This window comes from Sardina pilchardus, chromosome 4 (assembly GCF_963854185.1).
Source record: "Sardina pilchardus chromosome 4, fSarPil1.1, whole genome shotgun sequence".
Lineage (NCBI taxonomy): Eukaryota > Metazoa > Chordata > Actinopteri > Clupeiformes > Clupeidae > Sardina > Sardina pilchardus.
Window position 1 is genome coordinate 29,202,478 of NC_084997.1, and position 24,627 is coordinate 29,227,104.

General features: G+C 42.4%; 2 protein-coding genes across 6 annotated transcripts in view; one reads left to right on the forward strand and one right to left on the reverse strand.

Moving 5' to 3' along the window:
* On the forward strand, window positions 1-23,618 carry pfkla (phosphofructokinase, liver a). Of its 3 annotated transcripts, none has more exons than XM_062534913.1 (22): window positions 1-220; window positions 967-1,040; window positions 1,384-1,461; window positions 5,257-5,446; window positions 6,440-6,605; window positions 9,034-9,078; window positions 9,723-9,831; window positions 11,405-11,500; window positions 11,764-11,856; window positions 12,294-12,419; window positions 12,867-12,931; window positions 13,537-13,600; window positions 14,656-14,802; window positions 16,182-16,252; window positions 16,788-16,875; window positions 17,268-17,420; window positions 17,948-18,112; window positions 18,321-18,382; window positions 18,948-19,059; window positions 19,425-19,524; window positions 20,664-20,769; window positions 21,762-23,618. In XM_062534913.1, exons 1-22 carry the CDS (start codon window positions 112-114, stop codon window positions 21,907-21,909), a joined length of 2,367 nt encoding a protein of 788 aa, XP_062390897.1. In that variant the 5' UTR covers window positions 1-111; the 3' UTR covers window positions 21,910-23,618. The 3 variants fall into 3 exon arrangements, 2 of the variants coding, with proteins under 2 accessions (XP_062390897.1, XP_062390899.1); XM_062534915.1 differs by lacking the exon at window positions 21,762-23,618 and adding an exon at window positions 21,434-21,748; XR_009938861.1 differs by lacking the exons at window positions 20,664-20,769; window positions 21,762-23,618 and having other exon boundaries at window positions 18,321-18,419; window positions 19,425-19,450.
* LOC134078774 (uncharacterized) overlaps window positions 23,529-24,627 on the reverse strand; it is a 13,157-nt gene continuing 12,058 nt past the window's right edge. For all 3 annotated transcript variants that reach the window (XM_062534918.1, XM_062534917.1, XM_062534919.1), the window contains one exon: window positions 23,529-24,228. In XM_062534918.1, the coding sequence (XP_062390902.1) occupies window positions 24,080-24,228 (149 nt within the window). In that variant the 3' untranslated portion in view covers window positions 23,529-24,079. The remainder of the gene's footprint in view (window positions 24,229-24,627) is intronic.

A 24,627-nucleotide genomic window follows, 5' to 3' on the forward strand; every position in this document is an offset into this window, starting at 1 on the left:
CCGAAGCTGCCGCTGTTGCTGCTGCGTCTGCGTATGTTAGTACAGAGCGCCCGCAGAAAAACACTCTGTACTCTACTGTTTTCTCTCTGAGTGGCTTGACAGTGCAGAAAAATGTCGAAACCGGGGGTCTCTAGGATGACCTCTGTAGCCATGGAACAGATGAAGATGTCGGGGTCTGGTCGAGCAATTGCAGTACTGACAAGTGGCGGAGATGCCCAAGGTAGGCTACTGTAGGCTACACACTCTATGAACGTGAGGCAAGCTAAAGATGAGGCTAACATTGTCTTGCTAAAGACAGTAAACATGTAGTCTGAGCAACACGTTTGCGCGAGTCTTAATTGCCTACTGTTGATGTTTAGCCTACAGTGAACAAAATCAAGCATCACACATCGTTGCTAAAGTTGTGTAATTCACACAGTGCTTTCACGTGAAACAGGAAATGAATCATTTATGCATGTTGTTTAGCAATAGGCTAAACATTATTTGTGACAAAGACTTGTTTTGATATTTAGGTTACTGTCTGCTGAGTCGTGACACAAGTAGCCCACATATGTCGCCTACAAGGTCGTGGTTAACATTGTACTGTATGTGTTGTGTCTGCACATGCCAAGAGCTGCGTAGATGGGCGTGTTTCCTTGTACGTGCAAGTTGTCAGGATCTGGTGTAAACCCCAGGGTGCATCATATGAAGCAATAGGCCTACGACGGATGTGACTAAATCTATTAAGGGTCAATAACTGTATGGACCGACAAAACAATAGGCTTTTTTGCATAACTTGTGTATGCTCAATCAAAAAGTCCTATAGGATTCCTAAATCCTACAGGATTGCTGCTATTGGAATCCATATGATTTGGTTCCAAAATCTGATTGGAATCCTGTAGGACTTTTTGAGAAAGGCTTTATTATAATATGCTGGTATTTATAAATGAAAGTGATACTATGTCCCTTTATTATTATCCCCCATAGGAATGAATGCTGCGGTCCGGGCTGTGACCAGGATGGGTATTTATGTTGGAGCCAAGGTCTATCTCGTCCATGAGGTACATTTCTTCCCCTAGACATGCGCCATCATTTGTTTCATGCACCATCTGATATGTGTGTCAAGTGTCAATGCACCCCACTGTTCACATTCACAACCACATCATGATAGTTATGACCCAAGATTTCACGACACATCTGTATCAGCAGGAGACATAATTTTAAGAACAGCTTTGGCAACACAGACCTCTCTCAGGACTGGTTTGGCTTGTGTAATTTTGTTGCCTGTATTTATAAATCCTTATTGTTTATTTTGATGGGAGCACAGTGACTTTTATGTGTCTATAATAAAGTCATATTATGATCTGCCGCGGGCTGTAAAGCATCTGTATTGATGTCTTGCAGGGCTACCAGGGCCTGGTAGATGGAGGAGATAACATCAAACTGGCCCACTGGCACAGTGTGACCAACATCATCCAACTGGTAAGGGTTTGCACACACACACACACACACACACACCATATATATATATATATATATATAGAGAGAGAGAGAGAGAGAGAGAGAGACATACTGTATTCACACACACACACATACAAACAAACACACAATAGAGAGAGCGATAGAGAGAGAGAGACATGAGCGCACACACATGCACACACTTTCACACACACATACTGCAGATGCAAATGCACACACACACACACACACACACACACACACACACACACACACACACACACACACACACACACACACACACACACACACACACACACACACACAGAGATGTAAACATAGCTACAGCGACCGGCACCAGCCGTTAATTAACATGCAGCAGGGTCAGTCAACAGAGCCAAGTATAGATCGCATAATAGGAATCACATTTTCGTGTCCCAACAAGTTAACATTGCTATGCTAGTCAGCATACCCCGTTCTTTGGAGCGGAAACGTGGGCTTGTTGTCTCACCACTTCCTATGGTACACTACGCAGGAATAGGACTGCAATTAATCAAATGAATCTGTGATGATTTCCAACAATTATGAAAATAACATAATCAAAATGTAATGATTATTTTGCTACATTCTGTTTCATAACAACACTTTCCTTTTGTCTTGAATTGTCGTGTGCATTATATTTTTACATGTATTTTTTCCTGTTGGAGTATATTCAAAATTCAATTAAAGAAATTAAAAAATTTACATTTTGAATATCGATGATAGTTACAAAATCGCTGATTAATCACGTTTAAAATAATCGTGTAATGATCTTTACCATAATCAAGCAGCCCTACTCAGGAAGCCCTGCCAGAATAGAAAAGAATAGAGTAGAAGTGGGGCCTACTGGTTAGGGCTTCGAGCTTGTAACCGGAGGGTTGCCGGTTCGATCCCCGACCAGTCCACGGCTGTAGCGCCCTTGAGCAAGGCACCTAACCCCTCACTCCTTGCGCACCGCTGGTTGGGCAGGTAGCTCACTGCTCTGGGTTAGTGTGTGATTCACCCCACTGTGTGCTATGACACACACACACACACACACAGTCATACATACCCGTGCTTTTTCTGATCTCTGTGACATGATGTTGTACAGCCTTTTGAGTGCTCATAGGAGTGGAAAATCGCTCTGTAATTGCAGTCCATTTGATATTTGCCCTTCAGACTTATTTGCTTTTAACACGCCCACCCACAGAGGTCAGGATGATTAGATGGTGGCGTTACTAGTGAATACAGACCCTGTAATATATTATCATGACATTATAACAAAAACAGACATATCTTGATGTAGGCCATCCCATCACACTACAGCACTCCACCGGGCTCTTGTTGACCCTTCTGATGCATACCGTAATTTCCCGACTATTAGCCGCGGCTTATACATTGATTTTGCTAAATTTCTTCCACTATGAGGTTAATACAGGGGGGCAGCTAATATGGTATTAATATGGTTTTGTTTCTTTTAACTTGGATAAAATACTGTCCTGCGGCTTATACACAATGCGGCTTATATGCGGGAAATTACTGTAAGTGCAGACTCAGTCCAGACCCACTAAATGAACGACTAACGGCTCCCAAGTGTAAGAGATGACAGGCATGACGCATGCATGTTCTCTACGCTGTCAGGGAAGCATTTGACACTTACAGCCATGTGACACCATATCAGCATCCAGGATGTCATGGAAATATTTCAACATGTGGGTGCTGCTGGCGTCTGAGATATTCTTTCCTAACATTAGATCTGTTGCAGGACCACGGATGATGCAAAATATCTTCTTTTTTTTAACTGCATAAAGGTGTGAAGTAGAATTATGTCCATTAAAGGTCTGTTTTATTTTTAACGGGTTCTTAATGTTTAGTTCTCTGCAACTGCAGGTCACAGGTGTCCAGCAAGGTTCCAGTTCTCTTAGTTCTGGTTCTCAATCCGTTGCTCTTTCTGCTCACATTTGTCTCTCCTCTCTGCGTCTCCTCTTTCTCTTTTCCTCCTCTTCATCTTCCTCTTCCTCTTCCCAGTTGAGATGAGCAGCCGGTAAGGTGGTCTGTTGCTTGCATGTGTGTGACCCTAGTTCTCTACCGTAGTCTCAAGCGGCACTAGCACTTACTCATGACGGAACATCCATGCAAGATTGGTTTGCGCTGCATTTGGCGTTCCGAAGCAAACCGGACTAATGGCTTAAACATGCTCCCGTTGTTCTCAGTGGTTGAAGTGTGCGATGTGTGAGTAGGTCTATCCTGTGATTGTCGTCCCAAGTTTCAGGTGCCTTACCTGCTTTGCCCACGACCATAGCCTTATTCCTGCTCAAGCAAAACTCAAACCTTGTAGTTTTTACTGTGTGTGTGTTGATGTGGTCTCTCCTGGTCCCGTATGCATGCCTTTTCTACATTTGTTTGTCCAATAACAGGCCCCCATTATTCTCAGTGGTTACAGTGAATGATGTGTTCAAGTGGGCGTGTCCTGTGATGTAGTCCCAATTTTAACGTGCCTTACTTTGTTTTGAACACACAACCATTTCCTTACGTACTCCAGCAAAACCCAGACCTTGTGTAGTTTTCATTGTATGTAGTGTCATTTAGTGTCATACTGTATGTATGTGGTTTGTCCCATAGCATCTGTATACTAGTCCTCTACTCGCATTCTGTCAGGTTTGTTTATTATAGTTCACGGATATATTATTATGGTGTGCATAGGTTTGTATTGCCTTTTGATAAATTCCACCCTGAACTCTGGCTTTCTATCAAAAGTGCCTCTTGCTTGTGCCAATGCTGCCATGTTAGTCTCATCTTGCTGTGGCCATTTACAAAGTGTTACTCTAATGCACTTTGTTTAAATGGAATGGCTTTCGTTTGCTGCTTGTTGCATTGTGGAATTTATGTTGCTAATGTGAAAACAAATCGCCTGCAGAGCTGATTAGATATGCAGGCCAAAATGCTAGTATCTAAATAACAGAAAATAACCACATTCTGTAAATACTCCTTAGAGATTACTCAATTTCAATTTAATGTTTCATGGCGCTTTACAGAGTGTTAAACATTGAAAGAGAGCCCATGAGTAACAGGGACGAGGAAAAACTCCCTATAATTGGAGATACATATGGGAAGAAACCTCAGACAGATCCACGACTCAAGGGCCCATCCCATCTGCCTAGGGTCAGTTACAGTATAGTAAGGTAATTTTACTCCCACCCCATGTCTCAACGGCCCAATCTCTCTGCTGGCTCTAGCTGAGAGTGAGCAGGGGGCACTTAAAGGGCTATTTCAGTGTGCATCCGTCCACTGGGTCTTTGCTCCGTATTGATAATGCATCAGTGATGAGCATGTTGATAATATATGCACAAGCATCATTGATCACAGCCTGCGGCTCTCGTTGATCCAATCAATTCAGCCTGCGCTATCAGCATCTAGAAATGGACGCTTCACTGGAGAAGGGATCCAGCAGTTACACAGCAGAAATGCAATGGGACGCACTAAAAATAGCTGTGAGGCTTCTCCGGGGTCTCAGGACACTTGACCTACAGTAGCTATTAAACATTACAGCTTCCCAATTGCATCAATGCTACACAGTACATGTACATGTAGACTCTTGTTTAGTCATATATTGAAGTAAATAATAGCTATTCTTGAATTTAATAATAGCTATTCTATTCTACTCTTTTCTCTTTTATTCAATAGAGCATAACTGTAATTGCATTCTTTTCTGCTCTGTTCCAGAGCCATAGAGATTTCCACATGACGGCTCTGTATATTCTAACTCGTGGCTGTGTTGTGTTTGTGCGTGTGTGTGTGCAGGGCGGCACGGTGATCGGTAGCGCGCGCTGCAAGGCCTTCACCACCCGCGAGGGCCGGCTGTCGGCCGCCTTCAACCTGGTGAAGCGCGGCATCACCAACCTGTGCGTGTGCGGCGGAGACGGCAGCCTCACCGGGGCCAACATCTTCCGCAGCGAGTGGACCGGCCTGCTGGCCGAGCTGGTGGAGAAAGGTACCGGGAGACGGCGCTGAGCTGCGCTACTCTCTGCGCTACTCTCTACTCTACACTACATACTCTCACAGCCACTCTCACAGATTTGCTTAGAGCATGTCCATAGTCAAGGTCTCCTCTTGAATGTTATTCACCGGGAGACGGCGCTGCCACTGCGCTACTCTCTACTCTACACTACTCTCACAGCCATTCTCACAGATTTGCTTAGAGCATGTTCATGCTCAAGGCGTGTTTTTATTGCCTAAGGTCTCCTCTTGAATGTTATTCATAATTTTGCAAGTCGGGTTGGATAAAAAGCATTTGATAAATTAATGTCCAGGTTTTCTTAGAGCGTGTTCATAGTCAAGGCTTATTTCATTGCCTAAGGTCTCCTATTGAATGTTTTTTTTATCATTTTGTAAGTTGTGTTGGATAAAAGCATTTGCTAAAAATGAATGTCCATATTTTCTTAGAGCATGTTCATGGTCCAGGCTTATTTCATAACCGAAGGTCTTCTCTGCCTTGTAGTATTTAGTGTCCTAGTGTCATTGTTACCGAGTGTTACCATAATTCCCCAACTATTAGTCACAGCTTATACATTGATTTTGCTACATTTCTTCAGCTATGAGGTTAACTTTAAAAAGTTTTTTTTTTAAGTCATGTTGGCATTTGCTAAGTGAATAAATGTAAATGTATTAAGAACAAGAGTAGAAGAATGCACAACAATCAACATGAGAGTGAATCCCAAATGTAGACAGACTCCTCCACTCCACTGCTCATACAGTACTGCCTCCTCTAATACAATTAATATGCGTTTCATCGCTTTGGTTGTGTGAACAATGTTGACTCTTGAGACTCAAAATAGCAAGATGGCCAGATACTGTAGCTCAGGTAATGGGCTGATGATTTGTTGTTGTTGTGTAACTACGTACAGTAATCTTTCTGAAAAATTGCGTGTATGAGTTCCATGGAAATCCAATAAGCTGATGTCTTTTTTTTTTTTTTTTTAATCAGGCAGGATCTCGGACTCCTCAGCTAAGCAGTATGATCACCTGAACATCGTGGGCCTGGTGGGCTCCATCGATAACGACTTCTGCGGGACGGACATGACCATCGGCGCCGACTCCGCCCTGCATCGCATCATGGAGATCGTGGATGCTATCACCACCACGGCACAGAGGTAACACACACACACACACACACACACACACACACACACACACACACACACACACACACACACACACACACACACACACACACACACACACACACACACACACAGAGTTGAGATCAGACAGCACTGACTTCCTCTCCTCTCACCAGAGCTCTGTTGACTAAATATAGCTGTTAGAATAGCAGGAAATCCCCACCTGATAGGAGACCCTTTATTTTCTGGACCAGGAGTCCGACTTTAATGGGAAACCTTTTAAAACTGGATTGGCCGCTCAGAGAGTGCTGACCTCATAGTCCCATAGCTTTGTGCAAGTGTTTGCAAGTCGAGCTTGAGATAGCAGTGTGTACTGTAATTGGCCCACTCTGTCCGGTTATCATCATGGGAACATCACATTTAGGCATTCAAACAGTTTGGTATGAACTGGCCACACTGTTTCATTAGTTCACCACTTCCATGTGAGAACACCTACATGTACAGTACACTCTATTTCATGAACTCCAAATGCACGGCTTGGGGAAACAGACAATTAAATGCCTTTCATTGTGTTGTACACTTTGCAAACGTGAAACTAAGTCGCTATACTATTGGCCAATGAGTCTGCTTCAAAATGTTATGGGTTTGTATCAATTTTTGCGTTTTTGCGTAACCCTGCACATAGACAGACAGACGGATGGACGGACAATTTACACCGAGAACATGACCTCCTGGCAGGGGTGATAAACAGAGAACAGATCAAACAGCATTTAATCTAATCCTTAATCTAGCGCCGTTCACAGCAACGCATCTTTGTGATTCATTTCAAGAGAATTCAAATCCCTGACACAAAGCCAGATTGTGCTGGATTTGTCCTTGAGTTTTCTGCAGGCCACGCGGGGTTACAAATAATCTCTTTAGGCAGATCATTCACTTGACTTGTTTGCTTCATGTGGTACAATTCACAGCCAGTGATCAGTAAATAACATTGCACTTAATTCAGTCTCTTCACAGTAAGCTCACCCACACTCTCACTATCTCCAGTCACATGATGACTTCCCTGTGCAGTGAGAATCACAGATATCCTTCTTTATGGCGTTCAGGCTTGGTAGACACTGGCGCTGGGTGATTGCGCAACGCTGGAATGTGCTTAAGTAAATGTGTACGGTGCGTAGGAGGAGTTATCAGTTGAATGGCGGCGGTGGTATCTGTTAGCCAGCTGTCCCCACCTGCCCGCACTTGTCCCTGATCACGGCACAAAGGTGCTAGCGCTACACACCTGTGGCCTACTTCGGATCTCGCTGTAGACCGCTTGAACCGCTAGAGCATCTGACAGGGCCAGGGGTGGTGCTTTATGGATCTACTGTACGTAATCAGCTAACCAGCAGTTTATCTTATCATCTTAAAAAGTGGATACGGTTAGCAGGGCCATTTGCAGACCTGCTAATTACTTCATAATGTGAGAAAGTTATGTGCTAATGTGTTCTGTGGTTACGTTTGAGGATTACAGTACATGGCCCATCCTTCTTGAATGGAGGATTACAGCCTCATATCCCTGTGTTCTGCATGAGCGAGAGTAATTTTGTGCACTGGTTCCCGCAGCTTTTCAAAAGTGTGCCACAGGTTGTGTTTATATCGAAGGACTAGCAGACATGCTTGCAGACACATGTTCATTCAAAGCTCCCCCTTTGTGGTATGCACTGTATGCTATGAGCCTGAGGAGGAAGTGAGGGACGCATCTCATACAGTTTTAGGCAGAAAAGTAGTCGTTCCACCGCGCTGAATAACTAGAAAAGCACTTTGAGAGTGCAGACCTCCACCAAGCGAAAATTATAACTGCCACCTCCAAACAGTGATACGGATTGTAATGGGTTCTTCCTTGGGAAATTGAATGGGTTCTTCATCGAAATCCATCCATAATTTTTTGAGTTATCTTGCTAACAAGCAAACAGACAAACAAACGATGTTTGAGTATTACAAACAAATGATGAAAACATAACCTCCTTGACGGAGGTAACTATCTGGTGGGAGAGAGGAATTTGCTGGAGCAACACAGATGTTAAATCTTCAGATTTTTATTTTATTTTAATGTGCTAACATTAATGACTAACGTTTTGATGTTCTGCCACATCGAACGTTAAGTCCTTTATGTTAGCACGTTAAAATAAGATTCAAATCTTATCTGTGTTGCTCCGGTGAAGCCCTCTGTACAGTTTAAGGCAGCTAACATGTACAGTATGTGGTGAAAGTCAGTTCAGCCAACTGTAAGTGGCCAGTGGAAAAGTGACCTAGAAACCTACTGTAATTCGAGGAAACAGCGGAGCGCTGATATGGTAGTGAGTGAGTGAGTGAGTGAGTGGGTGTGCGGAGTGCTTGCTGCTGATAGCTGGTGAGTGTGTGCTGATGGCTGGCGTATGTCATTTCCTGTCTGACCTCTGGGCATGTTCTGTCTTGACAGCCACCAGCGAGCGTTCGTGCTGGAAGTCATGGGAAGACACTGTGGGTGAGTCTCGCACACACACACACACACACACACACACACACACACACACACACACACACAGAAAAACACACTATCTGAGCACATGCACACACGCATGCACGCGCACACACACACACACACACACACACACTCACTAACTGAGCACATTCACATATACACACACACACACACACACACACACACAAACACACTAACTGACTTCTTCTCTCAGGAAAATGATTTACACGTTTACACTAAGTCACTCATTGACACAGTTATCTTTATCAGTAATGTTTAGAAGATGAAAAGGTAGAAAACAATGTATCCCGGCAATTATGCTGAGATATTTTACGGGAGTTTGTGGGATTTGTATAAATTATGTTTGTGGTCGTTTGTGTTAGTGACCTGCCTAACAATGTCCTCCGTAAATTTGTGTACTTCTGTGGTTGGAGAAGATTATCGATAATGGCCGCGTTTCCCAGATTCGTTAAGAAGCTCTTAAGTGCTAAGAACTTCTTAGGAGCGTTCTTAGAACATTCTTAGAGCGTTCATAAGAAGTTCTTAGCACTTAAGAGCCTCTTAACAAATCTGGGAAATCCGGCCAATGTATATGAGTATGACCTGGGCACTGACTCACCTGTCCTGACCCATCCCTCCCTGCCCAGGTACCTGGCTCTGGTGTCTGCGCTGGCCTCAGGTGCGGACTGGCTCTTCATCCCTGAGAACCCACCTGAGGAGAACTGGGAGGACCTCATGTGTGCCCGCCTGGAGTCGGTAAGATCTGGCCATCCTCCGCCCCTCACCGACCCCCTGACCTCCAGAAATAACAATAATAATAATAATAATAATAATAATAATAATAATAATGATAAAATATTTTATTTGTATTGCACTTTATATTGTGGTTAGTCTCAAAGTGCTCAAAAATATAATGCAAATGAAAAACAGATAAAAACAGATAAAAAATAATACAATTTAAAACAGATAAAATATAAAAATATTTTATATACTGTATATGTATTTTATTGATATACATATACATATGTATACGTATATCAATGAAATACATTTAACAGAAAGCTTTTTTAAAAAGATAGGTTTTTAAAGGTTTTTTTACAGGCTTTTTTACAGGCTTACACCAGTATTCAATACTCCCACAGAGAAAGCAGGATATCTGTTACGGGCATCTCATAGTTCCACAAAATTACATTTTAAACAGAGGCGGACATCCCCGGGTTCAGAAAGTAAAAGTGCTGCCAAGTATTTGATCCAACCATTTAGTAAACCAGCTCGTCCTAATTAGCTGCCAGGTAGATCAGATAACGAGTGATATTACCTGTGTTAAGTGCACAGGTAGAAATAATGTAAGGCAAGACTTTCACTTCCTGGACTCCAGATGTCCCCATCTTTTTGTCTGTGGATTGTCAGCACATGAATATATTGTACATTAGCAGATAGAAATGCATTTTAATCCCTTTTTTTTTTAGTGTTTGTTCAACTGTTTCACTGTTTAATCTCCATTTTTGCTTAATGGTGGGAACAGTTGGGTTGACATGACATGGAGGTTAAAACATAAGCACAACATTGTCTGGTTCAACTCAGTGGTCAGACCACCGGGGAGTCAACAAAGAAATCTACTACTTATTTTCCATTGCATCAGTTTTAGTCACTTCCTAGTCTGGTATATATTTACTGCAGAGTCACGTAAGTGTCCCTCCACGCCTGACATCTACCCCTTTGCTGGAGGTTTTACTTCTAGGCCACTGTGTTAGAGGCAATTCAATTCAGTATTAGCCATTGTTATTGTGCCATTAAGAATTGACATTGTCTTAGAGGAACACGCCAGCTTTTTGGGAAGTTAGCTTATGTGCTGTCTACTCCAGAGTTAGACAAGAGGACATACTCTCTCTTCTCTGTGTGTGCAATAACCAGGCCTGACACCAGGGTAGAAGTAGGTTAGACCAGTTAGCCTATAGCTAAACAGGAGCTATAGGCTAACTGGTCTAACCAACGTCCAGTGAATTATGTTACGATAGGCTACCAGTGCTTCACAGAGTCAAAGGCCTGAGCCCACCAGACCAACCCCATAGATGAATCTGGGCCCCATTTTTAATCAGTCTCTTGACCAAGTCACCAACGGGCAGTCAGATGAGTGGATGGGTGGTTCTGTAGTTGATGGACACTTGAGCACAAGAAATTTAATTACTTATAAATGCTTTTTATAAGTACATGACAATAAACTTGAACTTTAACTTGAACGTGGAAGTTTATTGGCTCTTTCAACAATGTGTGTGTGTGTGTGTGCGTGTGTGTGTGTTCTGACCTCTTCTCCTGGTGTCTTGTACAGAGCCGCAGCAAGGGCTCCAGGCTGAACATCGTCATCATGGCTGAAGGGGCCCTCTCATTGTCTGGAGAGCCCATCTCCTCCACCTATGTCAAAGATGTGGGTACCTGCCTCGGAAAATATAGCACTTCCAAAATAAGTCCATTATGTTCGCCGATACATTATTTTGTGTTTTGTAACAAATCTGTAACACAAAAAATAATAGCATTAAACTATTGGTATAAACTTGAATTTGTAGAAGGGAATATTCTACTGTGTGTGCTTTTGCTAAAATGACTATGATGTTTCTTTCTCTCTCTCTCTCTTCCTCCCTCTCTCTCTCTCTCTCTCTCTCTCTCTCTCTCCTCTGTCCCTCTGTGTAGTTGATTGTGAAGAGGCTGGGTTATGACACCAGAGTGACGGTGCTTGGGCACGTCCAGAGGGGAGGCACACCGTCGGCCTTCGACAGAGTTTTAGTAAGTCACCAGTCACTGACACCTACAGTATAGCACTTGCGTGGTAGCCGCTGCAGTTCCCAGAAGTAAAGTACTACATGGAATCCTTAAAGGTTCATAAGGCAAAGGCTGAGAACCTTCCAGATTACTGAAGAGAACTTTTACAGGTTCTTTCGCAGAGGGTCATTTAAATAAGCTTCAAAGGTCCTACAGAGGACCGTAATTATTCAAACAGTGGCCCATTCACCCGAAAAGCAATCGCACATTTGATTACAATTCTGTTTATTTGTGTCTCCTTTTTTTACGGTTGATTTATTCATTTTTATCATTTGCACTAACTTGTTTTCCAATGCTCTTTTATCTGCTCATTTGCAAAGCATGAACTGTACTACAAAAATAAACTTGCCTTGCCCCCCCCCCCACCCCCCCTCCCTGCCATGTTCTGTTGCCCTCCCCAGAGCAGTAGGCTGGGCGTGGAGGCAGTGATCGCACTGTTGGAGGCTACGCCCGACACCCCAGCCTGTGTCATCGGCCTGTCGGGTAACCAGGCAACCAGGCTCCCCCTGATGGAGTGTGTGGAGATGGTGAGTGCGCCGGTCAGATGACAGAGTCAGGACCGACCGCTGGTCTCTATAGTTGGACTCCATACTACAGTAGATGTTTAACGGATGGGGTCCTGTACATCCTAGTCCTGTGTGAAAGGAGAACTTTATTTATTAAAGATTTCCTCTGAGAGAAAGAGACTTTAATGGCTTAATAATCCATGTACAGGAAACAGGCACTATGTTTACGTCAAGATTTATTTGGGAGCAGGTAGATATGCTGAAGATTCTTCAGTGACAGTTAATTACAATGAAAGTCTCATTTTACGTTCAATGTTTACTACCTGCAGTGGTAAACACAGAATATGTAAGAAAAATGTAAATGTGAATATCACTTCAGAAATAAACGTGTAGTAAATGTGAGACATGAAGTGTATGTGTGTGTGTGTGTGTGTGTGTGTGTGTGTGTGTGTGTGTGTGTGTTTCCAGACTAAAGAAGTCCAGAAGGCCATGAATGAGAAGCGTTTTGATGAAACAATTCAGCTTAGAGGCAGGTGAGGGCACAGCCAATAACGTAACAACCAGCCAATGTATTATCGGCACACATATATGATGTTATTGGTTCAGAAATTGTATTGTTACTAGCAAGTTATTACACTATCTGCTTTATTACGCTGAAAAAGGTCCAAATCAGTATGTTATTAGAGCAGCATTACAGGGTGTTACCATTCCTGAAAGCTCAGCACGACAATTGCTGGAGATATTGTAGGGGACCACTAGCTGTTGCTACCATTGGGACACATCTTCAGCTGTGTTCCTCAATGCTATTAGGTGTTTTGGGCCTTATAATCACGAAACCCCCTTCAATGGAGCCAGACAGACCCAGTCAGTGTGTGTCTCGTGATTAGTAGGTGATCAGTAGATGAATCGGTTCATTTTAGCCACAACTATTTGACTGATGTTTTCTGCAGCATTCGCAAAGGTGAACATTAGTTTATGTTGGGAAAATGTTTCTGTGATAGAATAGAATGTATGTTTTATGTTCACAGTCAGTAAGTTCAACTGAAGATCAAGTTCAATTGAATTTGTGCTTTGTGTTTTTATGTCATCTGTCATTGGCTCTGTGATTCTTTACTGAAACCATGGCTTGTTATTGCAGGAGCTTCGAGAACAACTGGAATATTTACAAGCTACTTGCTCACCAGAAACCAGCTCAAGACAAGGTAGGCTATTCACAAGTGCTCATCTCCATCCATCATCAGGCAGATTATTCGTCCTTGTGCACTCCTGAGATTCAGACTAATACAATTAGCTACATACTTTCTGAAGTATGCTAATAATGATCTAGTACACTAACTCTCACTCTCAACCACTTAGGGGACAACTGGAAGTAAAGTAAGTCGAGACGCACAAACCCTCTAAAATGAAGTATTTTCATCGGGGTTACGGAATTAAATGAAATTAATAAAATGACAAATTAATTTGTCATTAATTTGTAAAAAAAAAAATACAGTCACTAATCAAAATATTGGTGATAGGGTTTGCATCCATTCTATTGCTATGCAACTCCATTAATTTGTCAGAATTTTTGAGCATGGTTTTTCATTTGTCTTTGAATGTCCACTGTCCTTCCATCTACCAATCAATAATAAAGTAAAGTACTCAGATATAATATGATTCCAAATGTACTTACTGTATGTAAGCATCTGCTAAAAGTGCTTTCCAGTTGATCTCTTTTCCTGTGTTGCTCCTCCTGTCACTACAGTGATCACAATGCTTTGTTTTAAATGTCTATCTTGCGATATAAAACTCTACATACACCAATCAAATGTATTTGTTTGTAAATTTGCAAGTTTGTGAATTTGTAAAGTTATCTAGTACATGTTAACTTGGGTAAGTACTTTCCCAGCCTTCCCAACACCTCCTGTTGCCTACTTCAGGCAGGCTAGTCAGGCCTTAGTCCAAGAGCCCTCTGCTGGACCATCTGTAACTGCCACACTTTGTTGAAGGGTTGAACACTGTGTTACCGCAATTATCTCCAGATTGAAAATATCAAAAGTGTAGTTGTGGGTGATGCTCTCTGGTGTATCTATTTCTCACGATTAACAGAACAACATCTCCAGATATATCCAGACACGGTGCAAATGAAACTGAATGAAGTTAGTTTAGTATAATTAAGTTCATTTAGTTCCTCTGAACTAAACAAGCAGTTCCTGTGCCAACAGAGTAGCTACTCGATGGCGATCCTGAACTAAACAAACAGTTCCTGTGCCAACAGAGCAGCTACTCGATGGCGATCCTGAACGTGGGTGCCCCAGCCGCGGGCATGAACGCCGCAGTGCGCTCGGCTGTCAGAGTGGCTTTGGCCCAGGGGCACCGGGTCTACACCGTCAACGACGGCTTCTACGGACTCGCCAACGGACAGGTAACACCTCACCTCATTTAGAGTTCATTATGCTTAAAGTTTTTATAGTGTATGTATATTCTGCTTATTTCTCTTTACTCACTATATTCCTTTGGTTGGAGGTATAAATGTGTACATTCCCAGGTGGGCACTCATTCCTTCATAAATGTATTACCGTAATTCATTAGCTCTTAACCACTGCATTGTCCCAGTTTAGTTTATACTCTCTCAGTCATATATTGATTTGCAGATGTGTTCAATGTAAATATATTGATTATATGTGAAGAGCAATCATATTACTAACACAACATTAGAGCTGTTCGGTTTTGCCCAAAATTAAAATCCTGATTTTCCTCTCTCCAAAGTAATTGGAGAGTAAGTACCGTAATTACCCTAGTTAAAAATCAATTTTTATGATTTCACATTTTTAACATCGTCCTAAAAACGTAATCGCGATTGCGATTTAAAATCGATTTATTGCACAGCCCTACACAACACCCGTATACCACAGGATAAGTTAAGATGAAAGAATGGCACTTCAGAGTCGTCAACAGAGACGGCTAAGGAGAGCCCATCTTTCTCCAGACATCCTCACCACCTTCTACAGGGGAACGGTCGAGAGCATTCTGACCAACTGCATGGCCCTGAAGTCACTCCAGAGAGTGGTGAGAGCTGCTGAGAAGGTCATTGGCACTTCTCTCACCCCCATCAAAGACATTGCCAAAAACCGCCATCTGGCAAAAGCAGGAAAAATCATTGCCGACCCCACACACCCCAACCATGAACTGTTCTCCCTCCTGCCCTCAGGAGGCGCTACCGAGGCCTTAGGTGCAGAACAACTAGGCTCTGCAATAGCTTCTTCCCTAACGCTATAAGACTTCTAAACTCTAAGTAACCCCCCCCCCCCCCCCCCAATACTGTGCTTATGGGTATATAGCTAAAATATTTATTATCTATTTATCAGTGACTTTTTTAAATCTTTTATCTTTGTTTTTATGTGGAGTCAGTGGCAACGACATTTCGTTCCACTTTGTAACTACAAGGTGAAATGACAATAAAAACCTCTTGACTTGACTTGACTTGAAGGAGGTGTACTGACCAAACACGAGTGAGGACAGCAGATGGTGGAGAAACCAATATTGCAACAAGACCCAAAACCTCAGAATTACACAAAGTGTTTCTTCAGCAGTAGTGTTGTCATTCACTTGTCTCCAGCTCCCCATGTTCAACTGCTTTAGCAAACAATCATAACTAAAGAACTAAAGTATTTTAAGATTATCCCTTCCATCGTGACGTTTCTCATCATGTTGAAATGGTCACCTGTGTCAGTTTTTGTCCAGTTTTGTGAGTAGCATTGTAAGTAAGTATGTGGTGTGATGAGCCCTGTGCTTCGTCTGCAGGTGTCTGAAATACAGTGGCATGACGTGGCAGGCTGGACGGGCCAAGGGGGCTCAATACTGGGCACCAAACGGTAAGAAGCTACAACAATAACAACAACAACAACAACAACTACTGCCATTTACAGTCATGGCTGAAATTGTTGGCACCCATGCTAAAGTTGACTAAAATACATTAATGTTAATGGCTTAGTAATAAAATGAGGAAAAATCCAACTTTAAGGTCACCAATTTTCTTTGTGAATAAATAATGTATCATAAATAAATAAATGTTCTTCCCAAAATACTGGAGTCAAAAGTATTGGCACCCCTATGTAACCCTATGGGAATTTAACACATAGGGTTAACCTAGGGGCAGGCAGTTTTTTTTATTTTAAAAGGCCACTTATTTCATGGATCCAGGATACTATGCATCCTGATAAAGTTCCCTTGGTCTATAGAACTAAAATTGCCCCACATCATCACACACCCTTCACCATACCTAGAGATGTGTTGGTGTTTTGTTCTGTTTTGTTCAGTTAGCCTATTAGCCAGTTTGATGCTAATTGAGCTCAAAGCCAATCAAATCAGATAATAGGCTAACTGAACATGTTTGTTTCCTTCCAACAGGACTCTGCCAAGCACTTGCATGGAGCAACTGGTGGAGAACGTCAATAAGTTCAACATCCAGTCAATGCTAGTTATTGGAGGTTTTGAGGTAATGCATGCTCAAAGCAAGGCAGATAAAAAAAATAATACTATAATTAAACAATAATAATAATCTGTGATGTTTATTGAATTGTGCCATATACATTTTTGGTGGAAAATACAAAGGTGCATGTTTCTCTTGGCCTGATAGAAATGCCATTCAAAAAGATCCTTTTCATTAACTTAATCAGACTGTAGAGCTCAGGGACTTGAATTTATAACAGAGCATTCCCCTTATCTTCACTGTGCACACATATGGATTTATCTACATTTAAATATGAATAACCTCTAACCTCTCCCCACAGGCATAAGATTAATCTGAACATAAACATAAATACTGTATCTTCTCCCCGCAGGCATATGACTCATCTGTGCATAAATATAAATATCCTCTCCCCACAGGCGTACGAGGGCATCTTGGAGCTGGTTGAGGGGCGCGGTCGCTATGACGAACTCTGCATCCCTATGTGCATCATCCCAGCCACCATCAGCAACAACGTCCCGGGTACCGACTTCAGCCTTGGGTCTGACACCGCCGTCAACTCGGCCATGTCTGTGAGTGTGGGGAAACAAGTCAACCTCAACCACCACTACAGTTGCACTGCACAGAGCAAACTGCAAAACACATGCAAATATACAACTCCACCATGTCTGTGAGTGTGGGGAACCAAGTCACCCTCAACCACCACTACAGTTGCACTGCACAGAGCAAACTGCAAAACACATACAAATATACAACTCGGCCATGTCTGTGAGTGTGGGGAGACAAGTCAACCTCAACCACCACTACAGTTGCACTGCACAGAGCAAACTGCAAAACACATTAATATATATATATATATATATATATATGTAAACATAAATATATCAAGATGCAGCAATGTATGCATTTTCACCAAACACTTTCTGCTTACATGATGCAAACGAAACTGACTCACTCTATATAAACCTGTATAGAATGCGTATAAGGAGTACAAAAATGATGCCATCTTGAGCGTTTGCTGAAACCTGAAACCTCTCTCTCTCTGCTTGTTAAATCTGGGGTATAAATATTTCATTACGATTTTCCTCTCTCTCCTCAGAGCTGCGACAAGATCAAGCAGTCCGCATCGGGCACCAAGAGACGGGTGTTTGTCGTGGAAACCATGGGGGGTTACTGTGGTTACCTGGCAACCACCACTGGCATCGCCGTGGGTGCTGACGCTGCCTATATCTTTGAAGATCCCTTCAACATCCAGGATCTGAAGGTGCACTGTCACTCACCCACTTCAAACAGGAAATGATGTCACACCATCAGTGTTATTATCATCATTATCAGTGTTGTGATCACCACCATTCCTCACTGATTAGGGAAGTTAGCGGTGCTGATCTGTAGTCGCTGCTCTCTGCTCCGTCTCTGATGAAAGCAGATAGTGGGTGCAGTTCTGTAATGGCTGCTGTCTCTTGCCTCGACAGATGAACGTGGAGCATCTGACGGAGAAGATGAAGAAGGACATCCAGAGAGGTCTGGTGCTGAGGTAAGCAGAAGGACATCCAGAGAGGTCTGGTGCTGAGGTAAGCAGCAGCAGCAGCAGCCTGATATCTGTCACAGACTGGGGTGTGTTTCCCAAAACCATAACTGCTAACAAAGTTAGCAGCTTTGTTAGTTGCGATGCTATTTCCCATTGCCAACCAACAAAGTTGCTAACAGTTAGCAGCTATGGTTTTGGGAAACGTACCCCAGGTCAGATGCCAAAAAACACAAGGGACAGAACCCCTAATGCAAAGGAACAGAACCCCTAATGCAAAGGGAATATCAGTGCAGCCCTACACACACTCAACTACTTTGGCTCATTACCTAGACATTTTTATTATTACCTCAGACTTTTTATTAAGCTAAAATGGTCATTACGGTATCTAGGTAAACAGTCAGAGAAATATAAATACAAGTATAAATATAAAACAGCAGTTGTTGCCCTGTTGCTTAAGAGCAGGGAGAGGCCAAGATGAGGGAAAACAGGAAGAGCATATATGGGTAAACTGCAGCTGTACTGTACGCCTGATGCTGCTGTCTGCGTGGGCCGTGTTGTGTTCTGTGTGTAGGAATGAGAAGTGCCATGAGCACTACACCACGGACTTCATCCACAAGCTGTACTCCTCTGAGGGGCGGGGCATCTTCGACTGCAGGGTCAACATCCTGGGGCATCTCCAGCAGGTAGGTGGAGAACTGTGTTTCCGCTCAGAAGAAAGTTCTGGAAATTATTCGCTTCCTGGTCATGCTGTTCTAATTTCTCTCTCTCTCTCTCTCTCTCTCTCTCTCTCTCTCTCTTGTAAATGGTGGTATCAGTCTCCTTTCCTTTCTTTGAACTGACACACACCTGTTCAGTCTTTAAAGATTAAACTATTCGTGCAAAACATCTGGAGCAGTATTAGAATTATCCCTCTGAATGTCAGGTTCCCTATTAAACAACAGTTAGTGGTTTATTGCAAAAGTCTCTCAGTGCCTCGTTTGACAACATTTCGCAGGGCAGCATGAGGACTCTTAAGACTGCTTGACTTCCTCTCGTCTTCCTCTCGTAGGGAGGGGCGCCTTCCCCCTTTGACAGGAACTTCGGCACCAAGCTGGGAGTGAGGGCGGTGCAGTGGCTCTCTGAGAAGATGGTGGAGAACTTCAGACAAGGTAAACATTCAGCTCTTTAGAGAGAAGGTACAGTATAGTAAGGCTCATTAGAGGTAAACATTCAGCTGTTTAGCGAGAAGATACAGTAAGGCTCATTAGAGATTAACATTCAGCTCATTAAAGAGAACATTGAGAAACTCGTTCATTCAGATGTAACGTAAACATTCAGCTCCCCAGACAAGGTGAACACCAGCTCATTAGAGAGGACATTGCGAATTGATGTGCAGGGTTACACTTCACTTGAAGGTATCTACATAAGAGTGACATGACACTGTCATGTACATGTCATACACATTAGAAACAAGTCATAAACGTTTATGACTCAATGCTCCAGTCATTAAGTCTCATTTAGTTTTTGTCACGACAAGTTAGGGTTAGGGTTCATAGGTCATGACAGTGTCATGATGTCACTCTTATGTAGATACCAAAGATTCTAGAACAGAGCAAGATGGATCAGTTGCGTCAAAAGAATGAAGTACGGTACAGGGCGCCATTTTGGTAAGCTCAGCAACATTTCTGACACAGTTCCAATCATATAAACCCACCTCAACAGCTGTTTTTGCCGTTGCCAGCTGTTTTTTGTTTTGTTTTGTTACTCGGTAATGATCTGGCCGTGTGAAAGGCACGATTTATTACTTTTCGGCTTACCAAAATGGCGCCCATGGAGCGTTAGAATGTACTTCAAAAAATCCAACGTATTCTCCGGCCAGTGATCCATCTTGCTCTGTTCTAGAATCTTTGGTAGATACCTTCAAGTGAAGTGTTACTGAACATTGAGAATCCATTTGCTGTGCAATTAGGTCATATTTTGTATATTTAGAATTAGAATATACATTAGTCATACTTGCTTCAGCAAGTATCTTTTGAACTGTTATAATGTTATTTTGTTCTACATTTCTCCTCTCTGTTCTCTTTGAGGTATAGTGTGCAATATTTTAAATCTGTTTAATATATAACACATTCTGTGTGTGTGTGTGTGTGTGTGTGTGTGTGTGTGTGTGTGTGTGTGTGTGTGTGTGTGTGTGTGTGTGTGTGTGTGTGTGTGTGTGTGTGTGTGTGTGTGTGTGTGTGTGTGTGTGTGTGTGTGTGTGTGTGTGTGTGTGTGTGTGTGTGTGTGTGTGTGTGTGTCTGTATACCAGGGAGGGTGTTTGCCAACGCCCCAGAAACAGCGTGTGTTATCGGCCTGAACAAGAAGGTGCTGGCCTTCAGTCCTGTGACCGAGCTCAAGGATCAGACCGATTTTAAGTGAGTCCTTTCGATCTTTCTGGCAGAATTCACCAAGAGACTCAGCAGCAGTAGAATTTGATAAAATAGAATTCAATAGAATGTGATGGAATAGGATGGGATAAGGTAAGACAGTAGAGTTTGAATAGGATAAAACTAGGGTGCTTGTTTGTAAAAGATCCCCTTGGGTTGTGCCAATGCATGGTGCATGATGCCTGCTCTGTCAGGGATTTTCAATTTGTTTTAGATCCAGGAACCCTCTGTGGGGGATTAAATATTCTGATTCTTTCATAATCGTAATAAATTAAGCATATGTTGGACTCCATGAGAGCCACTACTCTAAGTGATTGTCTTTTTTAAAAGTAATTTTTGGGGCAATATGACTTAATTTAGTGTGAAGATTGACAGGAAGTGAGTGGGAGAGAGAGATTGGGTGGGATTAGGCACTGTAAAAAAATAACTGACCCTTATGTAAAATAACTGTGGTAACGATTTCCACCTAATTTTTTTAGGTAGGTCTACATTTTACTCAGATTTTCCAAGTGTCCTTTACTGAAATGACTGCAGGTCAGATTCAAACCTACAGTAGGATCCAGTGGGCGCTTGATCCCGGACTTGGCATGGACGCTGTAACCCGCAGCAACCCGCTCCTCTGAGTTATTGTCTTATGAGTGACTTTTTGCAGACATAGGATGCCCAAGGTGGAGTGGTGGCTAACTTGTGTGTTTTTGCAGACATAGGATAGGGTGATCCGATGTCCGCGGTTTCAGGGGACAGTCCCCGTTTTTGGTTGCCTGTACCTGGGAAAATACAGAAAAACTACCTGTGTCCCCGTTTTTTGAAGATAAAACTTGTATGTATTTCAATCAGATTGATAGTCAAACTGAAAATGTCCCCGTTTTTTCCACATTTTTGGGATTATGTCCCCGGTTTTGGTCTCAGACATCTGGTCACCTTAACATAGGATGCCCAAGGTCGAGTGGTGGCTGTAGCTAACGTGTGTGTTTTTGCAGACATAGGATGCCCAAGGTGGAGTGGTGGCTGAATCTTCGCCTCATGCTGAAGATGCTGGCCAAGTACCAGACCAGCTTTGACGAGTACGTCACCGGGGAGATCGAACACGTGACCCGCCGATCTCTGAGCATAGAAACCGGCTTCTGAGGAAAACAGAAAACAAACAAACAAACAAACCAACACACACACAAACAAACAACAGAAAACCAAGACCAGCATCAACTAGCCAACACATCACGTCACATCCTACACTCCATCCAAACTCTCTCACCTCAATAGTACATCCCTCACTCAGTCTCACCTGTTGATGTGCCTGAACCACACAGACCAAATCACTCAGGACCCACTCAGATTTCAGGACCAAATCCTAACTCCTATCAGGGCTGTTGACGTACCAGAGGGCTGCTGTTAAAGTGCTTTAGTCCCTTTAATGCAGCGATATATAACTCAAAGCCTTAATCAATCAAAGATAAATCAGTTGACTTTTCATTTTAAGTCATCAGCTTGGATTTAGATTGTGTGGCAATGTGATTAGAAGAATCTTGAATGTGAATTTGTGCTCCGAACAATCAGCTTGTCAGGCTGAATAGGACTATAAACTCATGCAATTGAGGACCTCAGCAATGCAGTGTTAAAAATATTAACAAGGCGGGTTGACTTATAGGTGGGGGTGATATGGTGTAAGGCATCCATTTTATTATCATGAGCAGTGGTTATCAATATCAAGACAGCACACCACTACATGCTGATGCTGGTGTGTGTCTGTGTGAACTCTATGTGCCAGTGCTTCAATACCGTCAGGTCGTTATGTCCAAATTACACACTGCTTGCTGTTCACCTCCCACTAGGGCGTGACATGGCACGCACTTGAAATGCACTCCAGCAGAAATCCTTCTCATTCCACGCACCTTATTAAAAGGGATAAAAGCCTGATCGCCTGTCTCTCACCTGAACTGCACTGTAGATCATAACTCCTGATAAACTACTGGAACAACCAAAGGCTCACAGAAGAGTCCTACACAACTATGCTGCGCAGGGGCATCTGCCTGTACAATACTGTTTTATGTAGACAGTCGGAAGACACGTGCTTTAACATCCACCAGTAATCAACTCAACTGTGGTCCAAAGTACTTACAATCTGGTGGTCCGAAGTACTCATAATATGGTGCTTTATTAATGCTCTGCAGTCTGCACCGACGTTTCTCATTTCTCCCTAATGTCTGATGCAGCTGTGCTCATGTGTAGTCAAACTCGTCCAAATTTGTCCATGCACTAACTAACCCGTTGGCTTTTATGCAAAATGCAATATTTGTGGCTGATCTCGTCCTCCACTGTGGTGTTATTGTATAAGATATTGCACATCTAGTGTGCTGTGCCGTGATTGTCACCGATTTTATGAATATTTTGTGAAAAGTTAAATAACTTTTTTTTTAAAATTGTATTTGACATATATTAAGCGTCTTGTACATCGATTTGTTAATCAACCCCTCCAAACTAGGCTGGTAACAGTGCTTCTATACTGTATGTGCAATCGTTTTCAAAGAAAATGTATTGTCTGTGACTGTATGTGACCGTGACAAATGAACTGTTAGTGGTGTTGTCGTAGCACTCCAATAGGAAGATACAATGTGTATCCTCAGTAGTAGAACTTCAGTGTCATGACTGAATGTCATTTATGATGAATCCATAACATGGTGGTTAATTAGACATTCTGCCTTTGATTCCAGTCCTTTTTTTTTATTATTATTTTTTTATTTGGTATTTCTTTCAAGTAACATGTCATACCAAGTGTATGGCCGTATTTGTGTAAACACTACCACCTGAATGTAAGAAAACAATAAAGTCAACAATGAATATCACTGAACTGATCTCGCTCATTCCAATAAATAACAGAATATAGCTATTTACATGTTATATAAATTACATTTTTGCACATTTTCAACCAAAAGTGAACAGGGACAAATGCATACCTTCCCACGTGTGTTGAACTTTTAAAACACATTTTCTGGCTTTTTAAATTGATTCCAGCCTCCACACAACAGGCTTGTGATGACAAACAGAAAGTTATGAACACACACACAAACACACACACAGAGCAATAAAGGCCAGGACTTAACACGTGGTCCTTGGATAAAAAAGAAAATAAACTCTGAAAAAAACTCTGATGATATATTTTCTTCTTCTGGCTAAATGTACATTTTCATTGTCACACCTTTAAAACAATCACAGCTATCTCATCCAAACCACGAATAGGAAATCCATAGAAGTGAATCTTCAAATACTTCGCGCACAATGACGGACAAGCCATCTCGGCAGGCTAGAAATTCCCGAAGTTGAAGGAGAAGGGGAATCCCTCTCCGCTCCCTGCCTTGTCCTCAGAGGCGGCGTTTGGCGCAGGGCTCTTGGATGAGAACGAGAACTGGAAGTCCTCTTCAGATCTGCTCTCAGACTGGTCAAACGGAAATCCTGACACACACACACACACACACACACGTACACAGCATTATATGTTGATTCCTGAATATTGCCTGCTTGGCTAAATTCCAAGTGCCTTTACCTTCACCACCAACGCATAAACAATCGAAGAGTCCAAATGCAAAAGCCTCTAAAAGCCACTTCTGTCAAAAATTAGATAACGATGGTGGTACTACTTTCTTCCAGGTCTGAAATATTGATTTGTTGGCAAACCCCTGTAGGAGCCTGATACAAAAGCCCCAAGTTTCAGTTAGATAATATGATACATTAATATGTTAATAATGGCAGCAGTGATTCTATACAACAGTATTATTCAAAATTGTCTGGAGAGGTTCCTCTGACATACATTTTACGGCTTATGTAAAGATGCTTTACCTATTGATAATACGT